The sequence below is a fragment of the Podarcis tiliguerta genome (assembly GCF_965153285.1).
Source record: "Podarcis tiliguerta genome assembly, chromosome: 5".
NCBI lineage: Eukaryota > Metazoa > Chordata > Lepidosauria > Squamata > Lacertidae > Podarcis > Podarcis tiliguerta.
This window is the reverse complement of record NC_139538.1, coordinates 94,631,824-94,655,895: the sequence shown is the minus strand read 5'-3', so window position 1 is coordinate 94,655,895 and position 24,072 is coordinate 94,631,824. Positions and strand designations below refer to the sequence as shown.

General features: G+C 42.1%; 1 protein-coding gene and 1 long non-coding RNA gene across 4 annotated transcripts in view; one reads left to right on the top strand and one right to left on the bottom strand.

Annotated features, from left to right (window-relative positions):
• The window catches only part of LOC310677773, a 207,748-nt gene that overhangs the window by 54,493 nt on the left and 129,183 nt on the right, over positions 1 to 24,072 (bottom strand). Inside the window, exon 2 of the long non-coding RNA XR_014511434.1 lies at positions 3,437 to 3,573. This is a non-coding gene — a long non-coding RNA (uncharacterized lncRNA). The remainder of the gene's footprint in view (positions 1 to 3,436; positions 3,574 to 24,072) is intronic.
• The window catches only part of SCUBE1 (signal peptide, CUB domain and EGF like domain containing 1), a 194,684-nt gene that overhangs the window by 107,612 nt on the left and 63,000 nt on the right, over positions 1 to 24,072 (top strand). For all 3 annotated transcript variants that reach the window (XM_083440729.1, XM_083440728.1, XM_083440730.1), the window contains one exon: positions 14,931 to 15,047. In XM_083440729.1, the coding sequence (XP_083296855.1) occupies positions 14,931 to 15,047 (117 nt within the window). The remainder of the gene's footprint in view (positions 1 to 14,930; positions 15,048 to 24,072) is intronic.

The following is a 24,072-nucleotide window of genomic DNA, read 5'->3' as shown; positions in this document are numbered from 1 at the left end:
ATGTGTTGCTGGCCTTGCGTTTCTTTGCTCCAGAACACATAATATCGGAAATGAACAGTTTTGTTATAATATAAACCCATTGTGTTGCTATTTAATGAGGTGATTGGTTAATGAACACCTTCAAGAATTGATCATTACTTATTCAATTTGTATTCTGCCGCTCAGTCAGAAGGCTCTCAATTGATGATTGCTCCTGCGATTCGTTGTACAAATAAAAAGGGATATTCCTATTTGTTTGATGAAAGTGTGAATTGTGTGTACAATCCATATGTCGTTTCTTCTATCAACTTGCCTCTTCTAGGTTTAGCAAGAGGCTCACCACACGCTTGCTTCTGTCAAACATGTATTTGCAACTGAATTTGGATTGTTGGTTGCAGCCACAGATTCTTTTGCGGGGGACCCCCCCCCCCTTGAAGTCTTTCAACACTGTGTTGCTGATTTTAGTTACACATTTTCTGAGGAGCTCAATCAAAAATTGTATTGAGCATTTCATTACTTTACTTGTAGAGTCATAGAATTTGAAGCAAGTGAGGGTGTCACAAAATTATTATTTTTTTGTACCTTCATCTTACAAACATCAAGCATTTTGCCAGTTGAAAGAAAAAGATGAAAAGAAGCCTCCTTTCAGTTGTTTGGCAGCCACTGAATGGCCTTTCTGAATATTCTTTGTGATACAGAGAAATAGTTGCAAGTAAATTCCATGATTGCAAAATATTTCCCCCCATTCTTTTTAGAGCCAATGTACACACACTTTGCACCGAGTGAAACGGTAGAATTCTGAACTGTACCAGAATTCTATCACCTCATAATACATCAATTTCCTAACTATGGTCCGCAATTGCAATACAAATGTTTGATTGCAAGTCCAGCAACCTAAATACTTATCATCTGTCTGAAAGGTAGGCTGGTCTTTAGTTATGTGAAATATTTGATAAAGCAGGTGTTTCCCTCTGTCCTGGTAGGAACAATCCCCTATTATTACTGTTATTATTGCAAATTAAGCCTCTTACCGACATGATAAAATCCACTGATTCTTTATACATAGATGTTTTATTTTAATAAGGATGAGGAATTTGTAGGAAGGCATACAGATGAAGAAATATTTATGTCTATTCATCATTCAAGGTGGGAGTTCAGCTGGCAACAAGTTTAGATGGGTAGGAATGCATAGCATATATCATCTTCAGAGGCGGGGGCTAGTGGCTTCAGTTTTTTAAGTTCTCAGAGCAAAAATTTAAATTTAATTATTGCTGAGGAATTGCAAAGAGGCAACAGTGGAGAAGTTTGTTCTAGACACTCATGTTTGTTTATTAATTAGATTTATATACCACTTTTGTCTTCTAAGGATCTCAAGATGGTGTACAGGGTTCTCCTCTTCCCTGTTTGATCCTCACAACAAATAGATATGACAGTTGACTTTTACAGTGTAATCCTATGAATGTTTATTTAAAAGTCCCGTTGCATTTAATGTAATTCGTGCAACCTTACGATGAACTCAGATCGAAACGTCACTTTATTAAAATGATAAATAAATAAGGCCAAGAAACAGATTCCAAAGCTTAACGCCTTATCAGCATATCCCTTAATTATATAACTTTTGCACATGGATTGACAATAAAAACTGCTGCGGATTTTGAATACCCGGTACATTCCAGAAGGCAACCATTTTTAAAGGGACTTTAGAACTCTGTCCAAATAACAAGTTGTCTCCTGAGCCCCATAATAGGCTATATAGGCTATGACATAGGCTATGAGATTAACCCCACTCAATGGACCAGAATGTGGTCTAAACCCCCCTTTAAATCCATATCAACGAAAAGAAAAGAACTCACACTGAAACTCACCTACAGGTGGTACCTAACACCAAGGAAACTAGCGCTAATACACCCAGGAACCTCACCAAAATGCTGGAGAGGGTGCACCTCCACAGGCACATACCTCCACATGTGGTGGGAGTGTCCCAAAATCCAACTATTCTGGACAACAGCCATACAAGAAATATGTAAAATAACTAAGCAAGTAATAGACATCACCCCAGAATTGGCCCTACTAAACATCTTCCAAGACAACAATCCCCATTTACACCACAAAGAACTCATAACCCACCTACTCTCAGCAGCCAGAAGCATCATAGCCAGACACTGGAGAGACCTGTCAGGAGTAAGCATGGACCAATGGTACCAAATAGTATGGGAAACAGCCCTACTAGAAAAGTTAACTAATAAACTGAAACTGACACGGGGACAAACAGAAGAAGACGCCTTCACCCCGGTATGGCTCCCCTTTATCACATACACAGCCCAACAGGACAATGACAATAACCCACCAACAGCTTACAAATCAATATGGCTAACCTGATCCAAAACACCCACCCACCTCACTAACACACGAAAACAAAGATCACCACAGTCAATCACAAGCAAACAATCACACCCTAGGCCAACCCCAACCTCTCTCACCACCAAAGGAACACAAGTGAACAACAAAAACAACGCTAACCCCAAACTCTACATACATTAAACAAAATAGAAACACCGCCACCCGACCCCATCCCCATCCATCTTCCCTCTCTCCACCCCCTTTCTTTTTTCTTTTTTTCTTTTTAATCTTTTCTTCTCCCCCTAATGCCTCAACAAATGAAATGGATTTGTAAAAATGTTACATGGAAAAAACAACGAGGCATTACACTTACTTCTGTAAAACAAGAAAATCCTTAATAAATAAATAAATAAATAAATAAAAGAAGTTTTTGTTTCTGAAAAAAAAATGATAAATAAATAAGGCCAAGAAACAGATTCCAAAGCTTAACGCCTTATCAGCATATCCCTTAATTATATAACTTTTGCACATGGATTGACAATAAAAACTGCTGCGGATTTTGAATACCCGGTACATTCCAGAAGGCAACCATTTTTAAAGGGACTTTAGAACTCTGTCCAAATAACAAGTTGTCTCCTGAGCCCCATAATGCTTTGAAATAAATGGCACAGTGGACACACACAATAATAATAATAAATAACGCAATCCATAAAAACGTACGAATCAGGTCAGTAGCTCATTTAGCTCAGCATCTTGTTCTCACGGTGGCTAACCAGGTGCCCGTTCAAAACCTGCAAGCAAGTCCTTTCCTGCCTCTGTAGTCCACCTGTGTGCCGTGTGAACTGTTTTCTCTTTCCTGTCCTGAATCTGCCCCACATTCAGCTTCCCTGGACGTCCACAACATCCATTTTCACTGGGTGTTCACTTTCATTGGACGTCCATCTTGACTTTCTCAGTCTGCTTTCTCCAGATTGGATACACGTCTTACTCGCATCTTCTCTAAATCAAAAGCCTTTACAGTAGAGGTTTTCCACAGCTGCAGCTGCTGCAGTAGTCAGCCCAAAGAAACCTTAACTATCCTCCTTGCTATCTTTTTCAGAAGACTCTTTCTTATTACAGTGGTGCCTCGCAAGACAAAATTAATCGGTTCCGCGAGTCTCTTCGTCTTGCGGTTTTTTCGTCTTGCGAAGCACGGCTATTTGCGGCTTAGCGGCTTTAAGAAAAAGGAAACAAACTCGCAAGAACTCGCAAGACCTTTCGTCTTGCGAAGCAAGCCCATAGGGAAATTTGGCTTGCGGAACGACTCAAAAATCGGAAAACTCTTTCGTCTAGCGAGTTTTTCGTCTTGCGAGGCATTCGTCTTGCGGGGCACCACTGTATTTCAGGGACAGATGACCAGTTTATGACGAGGTAAATCTGGGGGCTTGCCTGCTTCTAAAAACGTGTGTAAGTGTGCATCAGTACAGGTGGCCAGGAATGACTGTCGACTTTTGTGGTTTTCATTACTCCAGTCCTGGCCATGGAGAAAACCCTTCCTTCCTTGTCCTTACCATATTGCTTTATCACTACTCCCTGATCCTTCATTAGGGAAGTAGATGGCAAACATATTCTCACAGTCCTAGAGCCTTATTCATACTGATGGTGTCACTTCAAAGAGGTCAGTACAATGTTTCCCCCATATTTGGTTTTGTTCTTTTTCTCTTTAAAAGAATATCAAATTGCTTTTAAGCTGACAAAGTGCCTTATGAGGAACGGCTAAGGGAGCTGGGCATGTTTAGCCTGGAGAAGAGGAGGTTAAGGGGTGATATGATAGCCATGTTCAAATATATAAAAGGATGTCACATAGAGGAGGGAGAAAGGTTGTTTTCTGCTGCTCCAGAGAAGCGGACACGGAGCAATGGATCCAAACTACAAGAAAGAAGATTCCACCTAAACATTAGGAAGACCTTCCTGACAGTAAGAGCTGTTTGACAGTGGAATTTGCTGCCAAGGAGTGTGGCGGAGTCTCCTTCTTTGGAGGTCTTTAAGCAGAGGCTTGACAACCATATGTCAGGAGTGCTCTGATGGTGTTTCCTGCTTGGCAGGGGGTTGGACTCGATGGCCCTTGTGGTCTCTTCCAACTCTATGATTCTATGATTCTCTGCTGCAGGACTATTAAACCTGCAAAACAATCTGTTGTGTGTAGTTTAGAATTCCCCTTGTGACAGAATTCACACAGAAATGTGACTTAAGTGATGTGACTACAGATTATTGTTTTAAAATCAAAACAAAAAGTTGAGGCGCAAGTCAGCAATAGGCTGGTTATTAGGGTTAAATTTACAAGATCTTGCTATTGGCTGGAGCAGGACTCCTTTTAAGTTTTTTTCTCCTGTCCCTTCCTATTTCTACCCATGTTTCTACCTGGTTTCAAGCAACTATCAGCCTGCAAATATAGTGAGTGGGAATTTTATTTATATATTATTATTTTCTCCAAAACATACTTATATTAATAAACTTATATTAATATTTTACAGTAACTCACAAAGTAGCAAAGATGTACATCTTTTGAAATACATGAACACTTGGAATAAAAATCTCATGCTTTATATTTAAATCTAAAGCCATGGGGGAAAAGGAAGGAGGACAATCGAATGTGAGATACCCATGTAGCGGATGTTGCTCTCAGTTCTGGTCACAACACAGAGGCAGCTTAAGGTCCAGAATAGTTTACTACTATAGAAGATAAGGCTTCAGTAAACAGTTCCAGACATTGATATATACATACAGCTTGTAGACTTTGCAGATACAGATATATACAAGTACAGAGTATTTCTTGCTCCAGCAATTCAAGACTTCAGCTTACATCTCAGAATTGGCCCCAAACCTCGAAAGGCCCTGGACCCACTGAGCTGATATGCATTAATCACTTATATAGTTGGCACTGTGCCATTTTCATAGCAGCTGGCTTGGCTGACCATGCACCTGCTGGCTTATCTCCAACACGGAGTGATTGACAATCATGAAGGAAACCAACCCCTTCCTCCGTGTCCAGTTACGCCAACACTGACACGTCTACCACACAATGACATTTGACACAGGTAGATAAAATTCAAAGGAAGAATCAGGAGCACAGGAGTGTGTTCCCAGTTCTTCCTTTCTCCCTTTGCAGGTGCAATTTAAAGTCAGGCCACAATTTCCATGTCAAGGTAACAGGAAAAGGTGCCAAATTCAGAAAAAGCACTGAATTCTGTCAGAAGATGGAAAGGAAGAATTGCAAGTGTTCTTAGGTGAAATAGGGAGGCGTGGTAGGCCTCATTAGGCATGTGGGTCAGGGGGTCCCCAGTGCTGTCCTAAGTCAACATAACTACCCAAAGCAGCAGCACGCCCTTGCCCCTGACCCCAGCTAGCGGTGAAGGGCAAGGATCCGAAGGGCATGTTGTTTAGTGCCAACTCACAAGCACCTTGTCAGCATCGCCAGGCTGTGAAAACTGAAACAGATCCCACAAAACATAGCTTGGTGGGGCTTTAGAAACCTCACTTGGGACTGTATCAGTCATGGCATCTAGCTTGCTACGAAGGTGAGGGATTTTGTTCTCAAAGTGCCCAATAAGCAACTCACAAACGGTCCCTGAGGTGTCCTAGGCTCCATCGACCAATACAGGTGTTAGCACCCTATGGACTACCCTGAAGCGTTCTGCAAGGCCCCCTTTGTTGCTTTTGCCACCACAGTAGGAACAATTATGTGCTCTAGCCAATGTTCAGTCATCTTCACTGTGGGACTTCTACTACCTGTGCTGTAGCTGCCAGTTTCATCACATATACCTCCCCATTATAACTGGGAGTGATCCAGTGTCAGAGAGGGTGCTCAGGAGTGATAATTTCTCCCACCCTCTGCTTCTTCCAGTCCCATAGGGAAATGTGGGCCTCAGCATCCACCAGTTCTAGCCACCGGAAATTCTCCAGGGTATTCAGCAATCCATTGGAAATCATAAATGTATAGTCATCCTAATTTGCCCCCTACTACTATGGGAGAAGTTGGTACTGCTAGCCCAGGAAGTGTTCTGATCATGACAATGGAGTCACAGAAACCTCCTTATTTCCAGACTGTCAACTGAGGCAAAAAACAAATTGAGGATATGACCTGCACTTTGGGTTGGCCTGGTGGCCACTTGAGACAGCTCCATGGTTGTCACAGAGGCCATGAAAACCTGAGCCAGACCAAACACAGCAGCTTCAGTGTGGACCTCAAAACCCCCCAGGACAATAATTCAGAGACCACCTCTACCAGCTTAGTCAACAAGATGGTTGTTTCTCTTTAGTCTGACACCAGACACAGGCCCTCAGATGATGAGGTCTCCTGATGAGCAGAATAGAAGATCTGAGGACTATGCACAGTAGCTTCTAAAACTTGGGTCCCAACTTTGTTGAACTACAACTCCCATCATCCCTAGCTAGCAGAACCAGTGGTCAGGAATGATGGGAACTGTATTCCAATAGCAGCTGGGGACACATCTTGGAGAAACACTGGACTATGTCAACACACAGTCGACCTTCCAGTCTTTGCATATTCTGCCCTGAGTACATAGGCAAGCAAGGCTGGGTAAGATTCACTCCTCCCAGCTTACCCACTATGTCAGCTCCTTCATCCACTATCAAGTTGTGGATGAACAAGATGATATTATGAACCAACTTGGCTTTCACTAACAGATCAGTCAAACTGGATGGTGTTATGGTTGTAGAGTAACCAGGAGCTTGATACTGCAGGGTGAAAAAGAAGAGGGAACCATGTACAAGCATCTCTTATTAAGGAATTCTCTCCCCCCAGGGCCATACCTACCTCAACCCATGATTGCTGGGATAGAAGAGGCACCCCCATTTCTTCCCAACCCCACACTTCCCAGACACATAGCAAAGATACAAATTCATTATCACACAGCCATCTATAAAGTACCAATATGTCTTCTACTAATGATAAGCCAAACCATGGGTTAGTTCCCGCTAGGAATAGAGGAGCAAAGTGCCTATGATTTTTCTTCCTCTGTACCAGCATACACACATTCACATTCAAACCATAGTTCAGCTTAACGGTGGTTTAAAGTGGTGTGTGGCTGATTTCTTTACATCACTCTGAATATTGAAGAAGGATTGCAACTCCTTTCAAATATTCATCCCTTAATTCTAAATGTGTGGAGACGGGGTGAAATAGTCAAACTTAGCATTTGTATCCTTCTTCAGAGCATTCAAAAGATTGTAGAGTTTGAACGTTAGCAAAGGGAGAGGCGAGAGAGAGGTGGGGGAGGAAAGGTTGAGCAGCGGCAACAGCAGAATAAAATGCACTGATGCATGTAACATGGTGCTACTTGAGCCTGGAGTTAGAAATGTGGGAGAGACATTTCAAAACTAATAATATTGGTGATTCATTTCACTCCAGTTAGGCAATAACTAAAGGTTCAAGGAAGGGGTTAGTTTTGAGGAGAGATTTGAAGAAAATGAGAGAGGGCAAAAAGTACAGATTCTTCCCTAATTGCCTTTTGAATTTAATGATGATAAGGGGGAAGCTCAAGTATCTGGAGTCCGATGCGCCTGCTTTAGCCGTTATAAAATGACAGCATTCTATGATAAATGTGAATTTTCTTCCAAATTAAATAGGGCCTCATTGTTAAAAGTTAAAATGTGTTGCTTGAGCTTAACATGTAGTTTGCCCGCAAATATTGATGGTGCCAGACTTCAAGAATGATAAAACAAGAAATTTTGGCAGCTTCATTGCTGTATGAACCTTTTGCCCGGTTTTGCTGGATGCTTTGTGGTTTTGTTCCATTATTGGTTCATGTCTGGTTTCAAACTGCCAAAGCAAGCATTGGGGAGACTGCTTTTCACTGGTTTCTGAAAACCATAAAATCACCTCAAATTCTCATGATTGTTAGATCAAAACCACAGAAGATGGATCCAGATAGGCCACATTCAGCGTTTTCAGGCCATGCACATTTGGAAGACATTTCAGTTGGCTACTTCTGCAAAGCTGAGATCTGGCTATAGCTTTCTCACAGCCTTGAGACTTCCCATAACAAACATAAGAAGCGTCCTCCTGGATCAAGGTCCCATGTACTCCAACCTCTTCTTCTCCCAGACGCCTGTGGGAAACTCACAAACAGGACCTCTGATTCATAGGAACTGCCTCCTGCAGCCATTGTACCTAGTAGCCACTGACAGCCTCGCGAGTTTGTCTAATCTTTTAAAGCCATCCTAGTTGATAGCCGTTTCAATTTGTTATAGAAGCAAATTCCATAGTTTAACTAGGCACTGCGGAAATAAGTATTTTCTTCTGCCTGTCCTGATCGTTCCAACATTCAGCTTTGTTAGATGACTCTGGGTTCTGGTGTTATGAGAGAGAGAGAGAGAGAGAGAGAGAGAGAGAGAGAGAGAGAACACTTTCTCCACACCATGTACACATCTTATGCACCTCCATCATGTACCCCCTTTTTATCTAAAGTAAAAAGACCCCAAAGTTGTAGGCCTTTGTTATAGAGGAATTGTTCCACCCTCTTAATCATTTTGCTTGTGCTTTTCTAAACCCTTTCCAACTCTACAATGCCCTTTTGGAGGTTCAGTCTGCAGAACTCCTACTGTTCTCACATCATAGATTGGTACAATGGCATGATGAAATTGGCAGTTCTATTTTCAATCCCATTCTTAATGATCCCTGACATAATTTGCCTTTTTTTGCTGCTGCTGCTGCTGCTGCTGCTAAGTTAGCACCTTCACACACACACACACACACACACACACACACATTTTTATTGGTTTTTTAACATATCATTTCCAACAATCATTTAACATAACTTTTTACCTTATACAATATTTTAGACTTTGGTCAACAACCTCTGAAGATTTTCCGTTCTTTATCACTTGTTCTGCATTTCTTAATTTCTCTATTACTTTTAATTATCATTAACTAATAATGATATGATTAATAATACCATTTATTAATTATCATTAACTAATAATTCTTTTCATAGTCTTTCTTGCAATATTTCAAGTAGTCCTCCTTACAGTACTTCTTGCAGTTCATTACAATTGCTTTTCAAATAGTTCAAATATTTACTCCAATCTTCTAAGAATCTCTGGTCCCACAGGTTTCGAATCCTTCCTGTTAATTTATCTAATTCTGCATAGTCCATTAATTTCATCTGCCATTCTTCTTTTGTCGGTAATTCTTCTTTCTTCCAGTTTTGTGCCAATAATATTCTTGCTGCCGTCATTGCATTTAAAAACGACTTACAATCCTGTCTATTAATATCATCCCCTACAATGCCAAGTAAAAATGCTTCTAGTTTTTTAATAAATGTATATTTCAATATCTTTTTCATCTCATTATATAGCTAAGTTAGCACCTTCATGATGCTATCACTGTGGGTTCAGCTCTCACTAGCATGTATGGGGAATTAAAGAGTTTTGGGGCCGAGGTGTGCACAACTTTACACTTGCTTACATTGAATTTAATTTGCCGTTTTACTGCCTCTTCTCTCAGTTTGGACCGATTCTTTTGGCCTGCCTCGTAATCCCTTTTTGCTTTAACCACCCTGAACAATTCAGTACCATCAGTGAATTTGGCTACCTCACTGTTCACCCTTCACTCTAGATCCTGGGTTCCCAGTGCTGTGCTCTTCCGATGCGATAGGACTACAACTCCCATCTGTCCCTACCAGCATGGACAATGGTCAAGGGTTGTGGGAGTTGTGTTGGCTACACCAACATTTGTCATTAATGAACAATTTGTGTGTGGAACAACTCAGCCTCTCATCATTGTTGATCTTTTTATTATTTTTGTAAACCGCTTTGGATGTTAATTTTCTTTACAATCAAGCGCTGTATAAATTTCACAAAATGAAAATAAATATATATACTGTATAGATTTATAAACGTATGCTTTTCCCACAAATAGCCTTCACCAAGGGGCTTACAGAATAGAATAGCCAAACGAGCATAAAGGTAAAGGTAAAGGTACGCCTGCCCGTACGGGCCAGTCTTGACAGACTCTAGGGTTGTGCGCCCATCTCACTCAAGAGGCCGGGAGCCAGCGCTGTCCGCAGACACTTCCGGGTCACGTGGCCAGCGTGACATCGCTGCTCTGGTGAGCCAGCGCAGCACACGGAAACGCCGTTTACCTTCCCGCTAGTAAGCGGACCCTATTTATCTACTTGCACCCGAGAGTGCTTTCGAACTGCTAGGTTGGCAGGCACTGGGACCGAACAATGGGAGCGCACCCCGCCGAGGGGATTCGAACTGCCGACCTTTCGATCGGCAAGCCCTAGGCGCTGAGGCTTTTACCCACAGCGCCACCCGCGTCCCGCAACATTAAAAAACCTCAGTAAAGACCATCAAAGATAAAATGCAGAACAATCACACTTTCAAAACTCCAGAAGAGCATCAGCAATTAAAAGCAGATTGAAATAGATAAATATTTAAAGGCCATGTGAAAGCGGTGCCCAAAATCACACCCTGGGGGAGAGGGGAGTTCTACAAAGTAGCTACAAGATTACTACTATTTTCTCATTTTGTATCTAGATCCCAAATTAAAACCTGGATTTCAAATGCTCCTAATGGTATGGAAGTCTTTGGGTTAGGAGCAGCTTCCACCACGGCTGCATACACACCACCCTGGCATCTAAGTGCAGCAGACCAGCCACACATTGCAGTTTGCAAGGCTTTCAACAACTCTTGCTTTGTAGAGTCCGGCAAAGGCAGCAAGAGTTTCCCACACTTCATATTTCCCCTTCCCCGCCCCCCCCCCGCCCCACTCACCCGCTCAGCTTTATTCCCTTTCCCATGCTTTCTTTTCAAGTCAAGGCTTATTGGTACATTTATTGACCCTCAACTGCAGACAGTATCTCTGATTTCTTCCCATATTTATTAAAGGCATAAATCTCTCTGCTTTAACAGAAGAGGGACATTTTGTGAAATTGTTAAAATAAGAGGCGCTTCCTAGAGCCCCTTCTCTTTCTTTCTTAATCAGAATTACTTTTACGTATACACTAGCTGTTACTCTTCAGGTCTACTTATATATTCTGCTAGGGGATCAGAGGAATATTATTGCATCTACTCATTTTCGCTGGCTGTCACCCAGCAACCTGTAACATCGCTGCTTAAGTCATGTTTGACTGATGCCAATGAATTGTCGTAAAAGGCTTTTCATAAACCATAGGTGATCTGTGAGTGTGAGATTTACTGCTGGTTGCAGTTCTATGCCAACTCCATAGATTTTTGTGTTTTTTAATAATGTAGTCATTTGACATTTCTAATCATTCTGTAATGTTAAACTGCTGGTACTCCCAATAAATTGCTTTAGGTAGAAACTTTTTTTAATTCCCTGATTTTTGTATACCTGGTTTTTCTTAGAATTTATTCAGGATTATGTTTGCAATCTATTATAGCTGCTCATGGAAGACGTCCCAGGAAATTTTATTGCATAGTCACACATCAGAATTAAACATCAAAATAGACTTATTTGCAAGGGTAAGGAAGACCTACTGAATAAACCCTTTTAGTGTTAAAGTTAAATCCTTTTAGTGGCCCACTGATTAAGAACATGTTCAACACCCTCTCATTGAAATTCTTGGAGCTGAAAACAATGCTTAAACTTTGACTAGATCTGCTTTCTCAAGATAATAAAGAGTAGGTTGGTGTCCATATTTCAGCCATGCAGGCAAAAGCAAAAGGGGACCCGTTCTCTCTTAAAATTAGTGAATTCTCTACATGCACATCCTGGTTCTATATTTTTCCACTTTTGAGCTCTTGCATGTGTACTAAATCTGCTAAATCGGGGATTTTTTGGTGGGGGCGTGGCGGTAACATACTCATGTCAGAAGTATGGCAAAGAGGTTCAGTTTTGTATAAGATCCATCTTAAGCCCATGTGCACATTAATGAACTGAGCCCTATGTGATTCTTCGTGATAAAGCAGTTGGCTGGGAACAGGCCTGCTCAAAGAGCTGCCCCTTTAAAGAGGAATTCTAGGGTTTCTCTCCCCGCCCCTCTTTCTAAAGAGTCGATACTCATGCCGTTGAAACTGTATTTAATTTCAAAAAGTGGTTTGCATGCTGTCTTACTGTTCAAGAAAAACAGGCTCCAAACCTTGTTATAGACTTCTCTGTATTGCCCTATACTACTTCTTGTTATATCCTAACCTGGATTGTCTGATGATACCTGCCAAATAGGTATCTTTATCTCAGGGTCATGGATTCGAGTCCCACGTTTGGCAAAAGGTTTCTGCATTGCAAGGGGTTAGACATAGATGGCCATCGGGATCCCTTCCAACTCGGCAGTTCCATGAAACATATTGAGTTTGAGCCATATGAATGTCATAACCATTTCAATTCTGTCTAAGTACAATGGAATGGAATACACAAAAGACAAGAGGGCAACACTGACCTGGAACCCCCATGTGGTGGGTTGGCAGGGGAAACATGTTGGATGGGGAAAGTGTTAATAACCTCTACTGCGGATCTCTACATTTCTCCTCCAGATTGCCTCTCTTGAAGCTGCTTCACCATAGAAGTGATTGTTTTATGTAATATGTTGGGTCGTAACATAGTTCAAGTCTAACACATCTTGCAGATAATGCAAATAATCCAAGGATCTTTTATAAACATGAGTTAAGAATGGCTTTATGGAAAGCCTTGGGATGATGAACTGCAATCAGTCACCTTCTAGATTGAAATTTCCTCTGCCACACATGGGAGAAACTTAGAAATCCCTTCCACAGAAGGTAGCATTCAACTATGTTTCACTCAGAGCAACTTATTGGAATGAATGGACATGCAGTAACTTAGCCATGTTTATTCATTTCAGTGCTGTACTCTGAGTAAAACTCTGTCTCAAAATTGCTAGCAGCATATTGGCATTTATGGCTCTTGTAAACATGGTACCGCATGCTTTGCTAATTTCTTCTTGTAGAATTCAGATTCCTATAGCAAAACGTGTGTCAGAACATCATTGTGCTGAGTTTCCCTGTCCCCACCCCCTTGGCTGCCACTTTTGGCAAAAGGGAAACTTGAAGCCCATCCCATGACTTGTTTTGTAGGGTTAAAGGTAAAGGGACCCCTGACTGTTAGGTCCAGTCGTGGACGACTCTGGGGTTGCGGCATTCATCTCGCTTTACTGGCCAAGGGAACCGGCGTACAGCTTCCAGGTCATGTGGCCAGCATGACTAAGCCGCTTCTGGTGAACCAGAGCAGCGCACAGAAACGGCGTTTACCTTCCCACCGGAGCGGTACCTATTTATCTACTTGCACTGATGTGCTTTCGAACTGCTAGGTTGGCAGGAGCTGGGACCGAGCAACGGGAGCTCACCCCATCATGGGGATTTGAACCGCCGATTGGCAAGCCCTAGGCCACCCGCGCTGTAGGGTTAGTAGGTGTTAATAGGGAAGAAAGGAAGAGGAGATGGGGGAAGAATGTCTCGTTAAGGACCAAGAAACAACTACTAGATAAAAACACAGTTTAGCCCAATGAGTAAAATCAACACAGTTGCTGCTCTTGTTTAATGATTCATTTTACTGCTGCTTATTATTTACTTCGCAAACACTATACACTTGCATGTATTCTGCCATTATTATTCTTTTATTGTATTGTAATGAAGTTGCACTTTTCATGGAATGAGACCTAATACCCATTCCTCATTATTGCAAAAGTTATAAAAAAGTGTTGCAGCTTTCCCTTCCCTGTGTTTGCCCAACCACCATTTGACATCCTACAAGCACTGGGAAATTTCAATGACACAGCTTGGAATGGGTTCAGTGACCTCAATTATGCCCTCCCCACCCACTCCAAACTCCTTTCAATTTGCAAAAAGCTTTAAGTGGACAAAACCCAGATGCCTTTTGCTTGTAGTTCAGTAAGAACAGATTGGGCATGTAGATTCCTGTCAAAGTGATGTATGTAGTTCATTTTCCATTAACTCTTTCTGTAAATGAAAGGATTTGAAAATTTCAATTTCAAGTCCAGTGCTGTGCTTTGATTTTCTGTGGCTCCATCCCTCCCAATAGTGTATCAAGAGCAATCTCCCCCACCCCCCAATGAATATTGAAAAGCCATCTCTGGATAATGGCTGATGAGCCATTAAAATATAAGCTCTGCAGAAATCCCAGGGTCTTGGCTCCACATAATATGTTTTGGGTGGGGTATGACTGCTTGAGTCTGTTTTAAAATGCAATGTGTTGTTAGCTGAAGCAGTAGCCTTTCAAAATCTGCATTTAAAAATCTTCCTTACTCTCTTCTTTATTCCTCATTCTAAATATGTCTATTGGAAGTAAAGCCCATTAATTTCAGTGGGCCTTTCCAGTAAGAAAACAGTTCTTACAGTTCTTTTCCATCAAATTCCTTGGGACTTATTTTCAAGTCAACATGCATACAGTTTGCAGTTGACGTTTAAGACAGTCATAAAGCCCTTGTGATAAACATAAGAGGCATATTGATGTTGCATGCTTAAGGGCAGATTGCTTACATGGCTTTGTAACGTTATGCAGGATACTTAGAGGACTACAATGTGTTGTGTTATTCTCTCCCTCTTTCCCTCCTTACTCCTTCCCTCCCTACTCCTTCTCTCTCTTTCTCTGTCTTTCTTTCATTTCTCAGAAACATGTGCTGTCAATAATGGAGGCTGTGACCGCACTTGCAAGGACACAGCAACAGGAGTGCGCTGCAGCTGTCCAGTTGGATTCAACCTACAACCTGATGGGAAAACATGCAAAGGTCAGCTTCTGTTTGCTTTTCAATGCATCATTTCCCTTTAGCAGTTTCAGTACCAGAGGTTAAATGTACAGATATATAATTGACACACAGACCTGAAGGATCTTAACCATGGGTAGGCAAACTAAGGCCCAGGGGCCGGATGCGGTCCAATCGCTTTCTCAATCCGGCCCTCGGAGTGTGTTTTTACATGAGTAGAATGTGCCCTTTTATTTAAAATGCATCTCTGGGTTATTTGTGGAGCCTGCCTGGTGTTTTTGCATGAGTAGAATGTGTCCTTTTATTTAAAATGCATCTCTGGGTTATTTGTGGGGCATAGGAATTCGTTCATTCCCCCCCCCCCCCAAAAAAAATATATATAGTCCAGCCCCTCACAAGGTCTGAGGGACAGTGGACTGGCCCCCTGCTGAAAAAGTTTGCTGACCCCTGATCTTAACACTGCAATAAGCAATCACAACTTGGCTGTATAGTTTCCCCTGCTATCTCTGGGTTTTTTGTTGTTGTTACAAACTGGTTTTTTGTGTTGTGTCCCTGATGTTCTTCTAAATTATCTATTATGTCCTTTGGATAATTACACTGGTGGGTGAAGAATTACAATAGAAATCTCTCTATATTTTAATTTTCACATAATGTTTCTGAAACCTAGTGAGGTGTTGTTGTTTTTTCTGATGAAGGGGAAATGATTTGAAGGTATAGATTCCAACTTGGAAAACTACAAATTTGTGTGAGTTATGCAAAGTCTGAAAAATAAAGATATTCAGAAGGTATTAATGGCCAATTTGAAACAATAAAAAGTTGAGGCCAAAGCTAAGATTCTTAGAGAGCTGTATGACAAGTAACAAAATGTGTGTGTGTTTGAGTGTACACAGACAGATATTCATAAATTTATATATTTGCTACTGTGATGGACAGTGGCTCACCAGGGTGTTCAATGGAAGTCTTTCCCAAACTTGCTAACTAGAGATTCTTCTAGCTGGAGATATCAGCAAACAGGCTTGGCACCTTCTGCTTGCGGAAAATGTGCTCTTCCACTGGCCTCTGTAGGCCCTCTGTTTGCCACACCTTGAAAAATGTGGGGTGGTCATCACAGTAAAATCGATAAGTGAATGGCACACATCTTGAAAGGTTGCTTATAGCCCTGTCTGAAGACCTGCTGTATATTTATCAACATATAAGAGCTTAGGGTGGAATTTACTAACATCACAAAGGGGTCACATATAATGAATAATGGACTTCTATGATCATTTATAAATTGATGTACAGGTGATTGGCTCCTGTGCTTCATTGAATTTGTGGTTTTTTAAAAAATAATAATATTGTTTTTGCATTTTACATTTTTCTATTTACACATCATACTTTACCATCCTACATAATTTCTGTGCAGACTTCCTAACCTGACCTTCCATGGCATTCTTGATAAACCTAGCATTGCTGTTTATCTGTTTATTAGTCCACCCTACTTTCCCATTCTAATCCCTCATTGTATTTAACTGTTGTTCACAACATTATCCCTACTTGTAGATTGATTTTAGTATATATATTTTTTAATATTCTGCAAAACTGTCCCTCTCATCCTTTGTCTTTTTTCATCTGGATTCCTTATTTTGACAGTCATATGTGCAAGTTCTGCGAGTTCTGTCAATTTGTACAGCCATTGTTCTTTGGTGGGGGTTTCTCTTTATTTCCAACTTCTAGTATACACTATTCTGGCTGCTAAAGAAATAAGTTTCATAAAGAAATAAGCTGTGTGTCTTCCTAGGGATCTCATCACCAATTATTGCTAATAGAAAGGCTTCAGGGGATTTTTTTGGAAATGTGATTTGAAGAATTCTTTTGCGCTCATCATAGACCATCTCCCTGTATTTTGGGGCATGTTTCCACTGCCACCACATATGTATGAAAGATCCCTCAGCCTCTGAACATTGCCAACACAATTTGGACCCTCTTTTGTACATTTTAACAAGTTTCCTGGGAATTAAGTACTACCTGTAAAACATTTTTTCTATTTTTTTTCTTTATCAAATAGCAAGCTGAAAAGTTCATAGTTTCCCCCCAAAATTTCTCCCAAACCAAAATGTCAATGTTCTGTCCAAGAGCTTTAGCCCAGTGTGTCATTATGGCTTTGACCATTTTCTCTTTGGTCTCCCGTTCTAGTAAAAATTTATAAAGTTTGGATATTAATTTTTTGTTGTTTCCCAATACCGTTTTCCGATCCTCCTTCCAAAAATCCTTTTTCTTTATCTTTTCGGAAAACCTCCTTTAATTGAAAATATTGAAACCAATCTGAGACATACCGGTAGTTTTGTACATCTTCTCTTTCTTTTAGTCCTCTAGTACCCTCTCTAAGCTCAAGGAGGTCCTTGTATGTACCCCAGTTCTTATTCGTGTTTACATTCGTAGCTGCCACTGCCTCAATGGGGGATATCCACCAGGGGCCCTTTCTTTCTAGGAGGTCTTTATATCTTGCCTCTTATCACGTGGTTGTGGAATCCCTTGTGCACTTTAGTTTTCTCATAATATAGGTAAGTGTGCCATCCATACACCAAATCAAATCCTTCTAAGTCCAGAGTATTTACGTTTTTCAGCTCCACCCAATCAGTCTTACATCCAACACAAGCAAGCCGCCTCATAGTACATTTTCAGGTCTTTGTGGTATTATAATTTGTTGAAAGCAACCCAGAGTAGCTAGGGCAACCCCCCGCAAAACCCTACTTCTAAAGGTTGGAGGACTCTGGATCAGAATGGCATGTTCAGTAGGGCATAAACTGAGGCAAGGGATTTAAACCCTAATCAGTTTCCCAGACTTGGCATTTTGTATGATATACAGTATAGCATCCTTTAGCTATGGTGTTTTTCTACAGTCTTCTATTCAAAACATGGGCTTTCTGTCTTGTACAAAGCTTAGCTTTGATTTCATTGCTGATCTTCGGATGGAAGATCTTTCCTATAATTGATCTGATTCTTTAAGGAACAACTGTAGTAGGAAAGGACGTCAAAGATCCCGGTATTTTTGGTTGTATTTTAGGACTGGCATATTGCATAGGGACTTGATTCTGCACTATGCTAAATAGAAGACAATGCTGTAATGATTGGTATACTATTTATAATCAAAATTTTGGCTTAGTTGAAGAGACAAGGGGCTGATTCATGCCACTGTGTACATCATAATGTCTTAACTTGTCTGTGATTTACCGCAACTGAATGGTTGAACTTCCTTTGTTGGAAAACATAGTGTTTGAGATGAAGTTTGGGATGTATGAAAGCAATATAGAACAACTAGAAGTTGTTTTATTCCCTAAGCAAGCCAAGGAATTAAAGTAATTGTAAGTTCACCCTGAGACAGGGAAGCTCAACTTCATGTATCCATTGTTGGGGTCTAGGCTGGCCATGATTGACCTGAATGAAGAACTTGGGCTTGTGGTGCATAGCTTCCCTGACAATAGCTCTGTGTTGATCCAGTGTGTGGCAACTGTAAAAAGGGGTTGCTGGATTCCATGTTATATTAGAAAAGGGATCGAAGGTAAAACTGTCAATATCGCAATGCCTCTGTACAAATCTGTGGTGCGACCGTACTGCTGTGTCTCATAAGAGATACTGCAGCACTGGTAAAGGTGCAGAAAAGGACGACCAAGAGGATCAAGGGAAGGGAGCAACTCCCTTGTGAAGAAAGGGAGGGGGGAACATAACAGGTATATAAGGTTATGTATGGTGTGGAGAAAGCAGTTAAAGGGATGTTCACCCCATCTCTCATAACATTAGACCTTGGGTCGTTCAATGAAGTCAAGACAGACAAAAGCAAGGACTCATTCACATACAGTTTCGAATTCACTGCCAGAAGATACGGCGATCAGGATTAGAAAAAAAATCATGGAAAATATGTCTGTCTGCGGTTATAAGTCTTGCTTCCTGGAGGCACCAGTTTGGCCGCTGCAGGAGAGGATGGTGGGTGAGGTGCGCCTTCTGATGTTCTCAAGTCCTCACCCATCATTTGCAGGAAGCCAAGCTGCGGAACAGAATGAATTGCATTGGGTAACAGCCATGCATTTCCATAGGGAGTTAAACAATACAGTTGATCCTGTTTATTGAAAAGGGTTGTCACTGCTATCTCTCAGGATTTTCGAAATAAATTGTACCTTGGATTTTCTTGGAAATTGATATTTATTGTGGTACATTTTTCTTATATATGTTTTATTTATTTAGGACAGAATTCTGTTATGACCACCGAGGGGCTCTAGTTTATGGCTGAAGCCGCCCTGTGGAGTGTAAGAAGCAACCAAAATGTGGCAGAGCAAGGGAGGAGCACATTTATGCCTAATCCTATTCCTGCCCACCAAAAAAAAGGGGGGGTTGAGCAATGCCCCTCCCCCACACTGCCACAACAGAGTGTAGGATATATTGTGGATCAGCACACAAGTTATATAAATCCCACCCACCTACAGGGAGACCAGAATTCCGATAATAGGTGCCTCAGGTTGTGTACAGTCATAGTACACACAGGAGAACTCTGGGGATGGGAAGAAGAAAGAAGGAGCCCTTTGCACAAACGGGCTTTCTTCGGAATGCTCAGAGGAATTCGAACATGTGACTAACTCTTCTCTGCCTAGAACCCTAACAGGTACATGCCCTTCAAATGCCAGACGCAAGCACCTAACCACAGAAAGGGACAGACAGAGTGCCCCATACAGGTAAGCAATGGGAGGGAGCAGCCGTGCTGTGGTGTACAATTGCAGCAGCCCTGTCCCATGTTCTGCCCTTTCTTTTGCCCAAACTGAGCTGCTGTGAGACTCTTCTCCCCAAAGAGCTGGGAGCAGGGTCCGTTAGGCAGGGCGAGCCCTCAGCATCAGCCGCTCATGAGCGATTTTGCCTTGCAGAACCACAGCCCCGACCCGCGGAGGAGAGCGAGCTGCCACAGCATACAGTGTTCAGCTGCAATCACCAAAGGAGAATCGTGGCCTTAGTCCCTGTGTTTCTCAGGGACTCAGAAGGCACTACCCCGCTCCCTCCTCACAAGAGCTGGAGCCACGAGGGACTCTGCGCCTGCTCCTCTGTTCCATGTTGAGCCACTGTCCCAGGCATGGGAGCCCTGCTGGTGGTTAGTGACCCCATATGTGTACCTTTCCCTTTCAGGATCTCCTGCATCCTGGATGCTGTTCAATATAGACTTTGTGTCTGCCACTTGTCTTGTTTCTTTGTCGCTTGGGGTTGGTAGGGAGGGATCTTTCTCTCTTCCTTTCTCTCTGACTTCAAAATGGGACTCGGAGGGGGGAAGCTTGATGCTGTCAAGGCCAGTGGCCCCTCCACACTCTCCTCATGCCCACTGCCTGGTCTGTGAGGGACTGGACCTCTTAGAGGAGTGGGTACTATCCGCATGGTGTCTGCATGTGGGGTCCTTCTTCACCATTTCTGGCAGGGAGACATGCCCTGGAATTGAAACATGGACCCCCTGTTCCACCAGGCTATGACTTTTCTTGCGGCGCACACTCTCAGGGTGTTGATGACTTAGTTTGTGGGGAGACAAATGCTCCGTGGTGTGTCTGCTATGGCTGTGTTTGTAGGACACACCTGTTCTTTCTGCAATATGGCTTTGAGTCCAAGGAGCTCCTTCTCTTTTGCCTCTGACAAGATGGTTGCTGGGCAGGCATGTGAAAAGTAAGTGTGGCCTGCACAAAGGGCACACCTGTCCCAAGGGAGCTGTCTGGGTGCTGTGGCATCTCTCATTCCTTCCCTTTGTGTGTTGTGATCGCAAGCAGTGTGTGGTATGCAAGGAATTATCCATATTTATGCTGGGGTGCCTACAACGCTTGGGTGGTGTTGTCTTGCTGCCTGTGTCACACAATGGATGGTGCTATGGCATTGTTATATCTGGTAGTTTGCATGTTGTATTTGGGGTGGAGTGGAAGGACATAATGGGATGTCTGTCTCACTGTCAGCATGAGTGAATTGGCCGGATCCAGCACCATTGCCATTTGTCCACTTCCTCTCCACAAGCTCTCCACTTTATCTCCAGAACATGACCACACTGTGATTGGTGGTGGGTCCTGGCAGGTTGTCATGGGCATGGGAATGAGGTGGGGTTGTTGTCGACAAATCCTCTGGGTACTTGAGCTCACTGGACACCAATCCAACTCATACAGAGAGCATACAGAACTGTCAATAGCTACAAAAGAAGTTGTCCCTGCAAGAAGCTGAGAGTCAACAAAAGCCTTGTGTAGTCTGGCGAGGCCTGTTTTGTGGCATGCTCCGACCCTTTCCTGATTTGTAGACTGTGACACTTGTTTGAGGCCGGGGGTGGGACAGAGGTACTGCGGGGGCGTCATCCTTTGAGTCCAAGGATGGCAGAAGAGCTGTGACCTCTGGCCAATAAGGTTATGAGGAAGTAGGCTGAACCTCGTCTTATCTGAGTTCTCAGGTGCGCACACCAAGGTCCCAACTTCATGGGTCATGGTGGTTGCACTATTCTGTGCTTTGCACAGCTCTGTTTTTCCCTGTCTTGTTCTGGGCTGGATACATGTAAGGCATGTCAGGTTTTGCATTAGCATGGCGACATTGGATTACTCTCCATAGTGTATTGGAGCACATGATTGCCCTATTTACTTATTTGCTTGTTTAATTAAAGTAGCTTTATATCCACCTAGGGTGGTTATATTTATACCTTGCTTTTCAGCCAAAGTGGCTTCAAATCAAAGATACAGTGTTAGATGCTAGGGATACATGGGTGTATGTATGACATTTTCTTGTCAGAATGAAGGGGCTGCATTATAAAACTATATTTTTGAGGTCATCAGAGAAAAGAATTATCGCCAAGCAAAAAGGTATAGCTCAGCTTCTCTCTGTGTGTATATGCAGAGATGGTGATATTTATGTGACATGACATCAATTTCTTTTGGATTCATCAGCTTCAGAGTACACAACTCCTGGGTTGTATGTGGAGGGGAGTTTGTATAAATTTTGCAGGGTAGAGTCTGTTCCAGACTGTGCAAGCATAATAATTTTCCACAAATGGCCTTGGACAATGAGCGTCTCCATCTGTCTTCCTCATCTAGACCATGGTACTAAAACTGTGTCACTACCATCCCCAGTATTTTCCATCTCAGGAAAAATGCATCCTATCCTACAATATCATCAATGTGGTACATTCAATTGATTCATTATCAATTACTCTCCCAGTTAGTGATGTTCCTGAGCAAGTGTTAGTCCTAATGTAGCCAAAATGGCTCCACACATATAAAAGAGCAAGGTATCAACAGAATTGAGGGGATCCCACGGTTTGCAGAAGGACAAAATACATTTAGAGGGGAAACGTAAGAAGGTAACTTTCCCCTGCCCTCCGCTGAAAGCCAAGACAATGAAGATTGGACATGCTCAGTGGTAGGAAATTCTTACCTCCTGGGGAGGGGAAAAGGAATGTAACTTCCTGGAGGATGGCCTGGCTGATTGGCACTCCACACCACAACATTTTGTTGCAGATTGAGATGTTTAAGTAATGTTCAACACAGTGAGATGTACTTCTGAATAAATATGCATAGGAAGAGATTGAACTTTGTTTTGTCTTGCGGTGGCAGGGTGAAATAAGGCAAGCTTTGGAGTTTGGGGCCTACTGCTGTTCTTTAGTAAGCAATGGGCTTTCAAGGGGAAATAAAGAAGGAGGCTAAACTGCATTTTGAAGTAATGCGTAACTATATATTTATTTTGGTCAACGACCAGTAGAGAAATTGAAGCAATGCACATCAGCATCTAAATGAGAGACCCTGCATGACCAAAAGGTCCAGAACCTAAAATTAACTGCCAGAACATAGAGCAAGTAACATTTCTGATGGGGATTCTCTTGAGCACTTTGGACAAAACAACAAATATTGGAGAAATGTTGGAAGGGCAGATTGTGAACAACCGTCTTTTCAGAAACCTTACAGGACACCAGAGCAAGAACACCCAACTTTGGCTGCAAGGATCGTGCACCCCAAAAAGGTAAGCAAGGGAGAACTCCTTGCCTCTAAAGTATGACTGTTATAAATTTCTCCCATATACATAAGACCCTGGCAGCATGTGGCTGAACGACCCTTCCTCTCTCAACAGCTACAGCTACAAGGAACAGAGGTTAAGCACTGCAAAAGAGACATTGCATGCAAGTAAGCTTTCACTACAAACCAGCGAAAGCAAGTGAAACCCTTCTGTCTTTCGCCAGAAGCACAAGAGACCCCACTACTGCTGCTGACTAATCCCTTTTACCATAGGAATGGAATTTTCTGAAAATCTCAGAGTTAAACTTACCTGCACTGGTGGGTTTTTTTGTGTGTTTTTTTCTAATTCCCTCTTGGATCTCAACAAGAAATGAATTGTTTTTACTGGTTCTGCTAAAAACATAAACAATTCTTGGATTATTATACACATTTTTATACATATTCGGGGTTCCCAAAGTAGCCGGCACATAAGAGATACAACAATGAACATAACTGCAAATTCCTGAAGAGAGGGGACGGAAAGAAGCTCCGTCAAGCAATGCAGTCATCTCAGTTCTTAGTTAAGCCCCCACCTCTTTTGACACTTGTACTTCCAGCTTAGTGGGCACTGATCCACAAATTCTTGGCTTCTGTGCAATTTCCTCGCCAGGTGCTGGCTTCATTCTTAATCTGCCCTGACTGAAATATATAGAGTCTAATCAGTTGAGCATTTAATCACATTAGACACAACATGTATAACTGACAGAGCAGGAGATTTATTGGATATAAGCTGATTTAAGAGTGGAAATTCATAAGGAGCTCTGAACACAGTGAGATTGCAGTGCCAGCAGCAGCCTCAGGAAATTCAGAGCTAGGTTTCCTCGGGCATTAATTTGGGCAAAGGAGGGAGGTGGAATTGGTACCAATTATCCTTATTGTTCTAAATAAGATTATTACGTCGTTTGAATAACTGTGATGTTTATTAACTTGCTTCTCTTAATTCCTGGCTGCTTAGAACGTCCTGCGGTCATGTCCTGAAACTGTTTTTTCTCTCTTTTATGGGCTAAATCTAGACTCGCTTTCTCAGGACC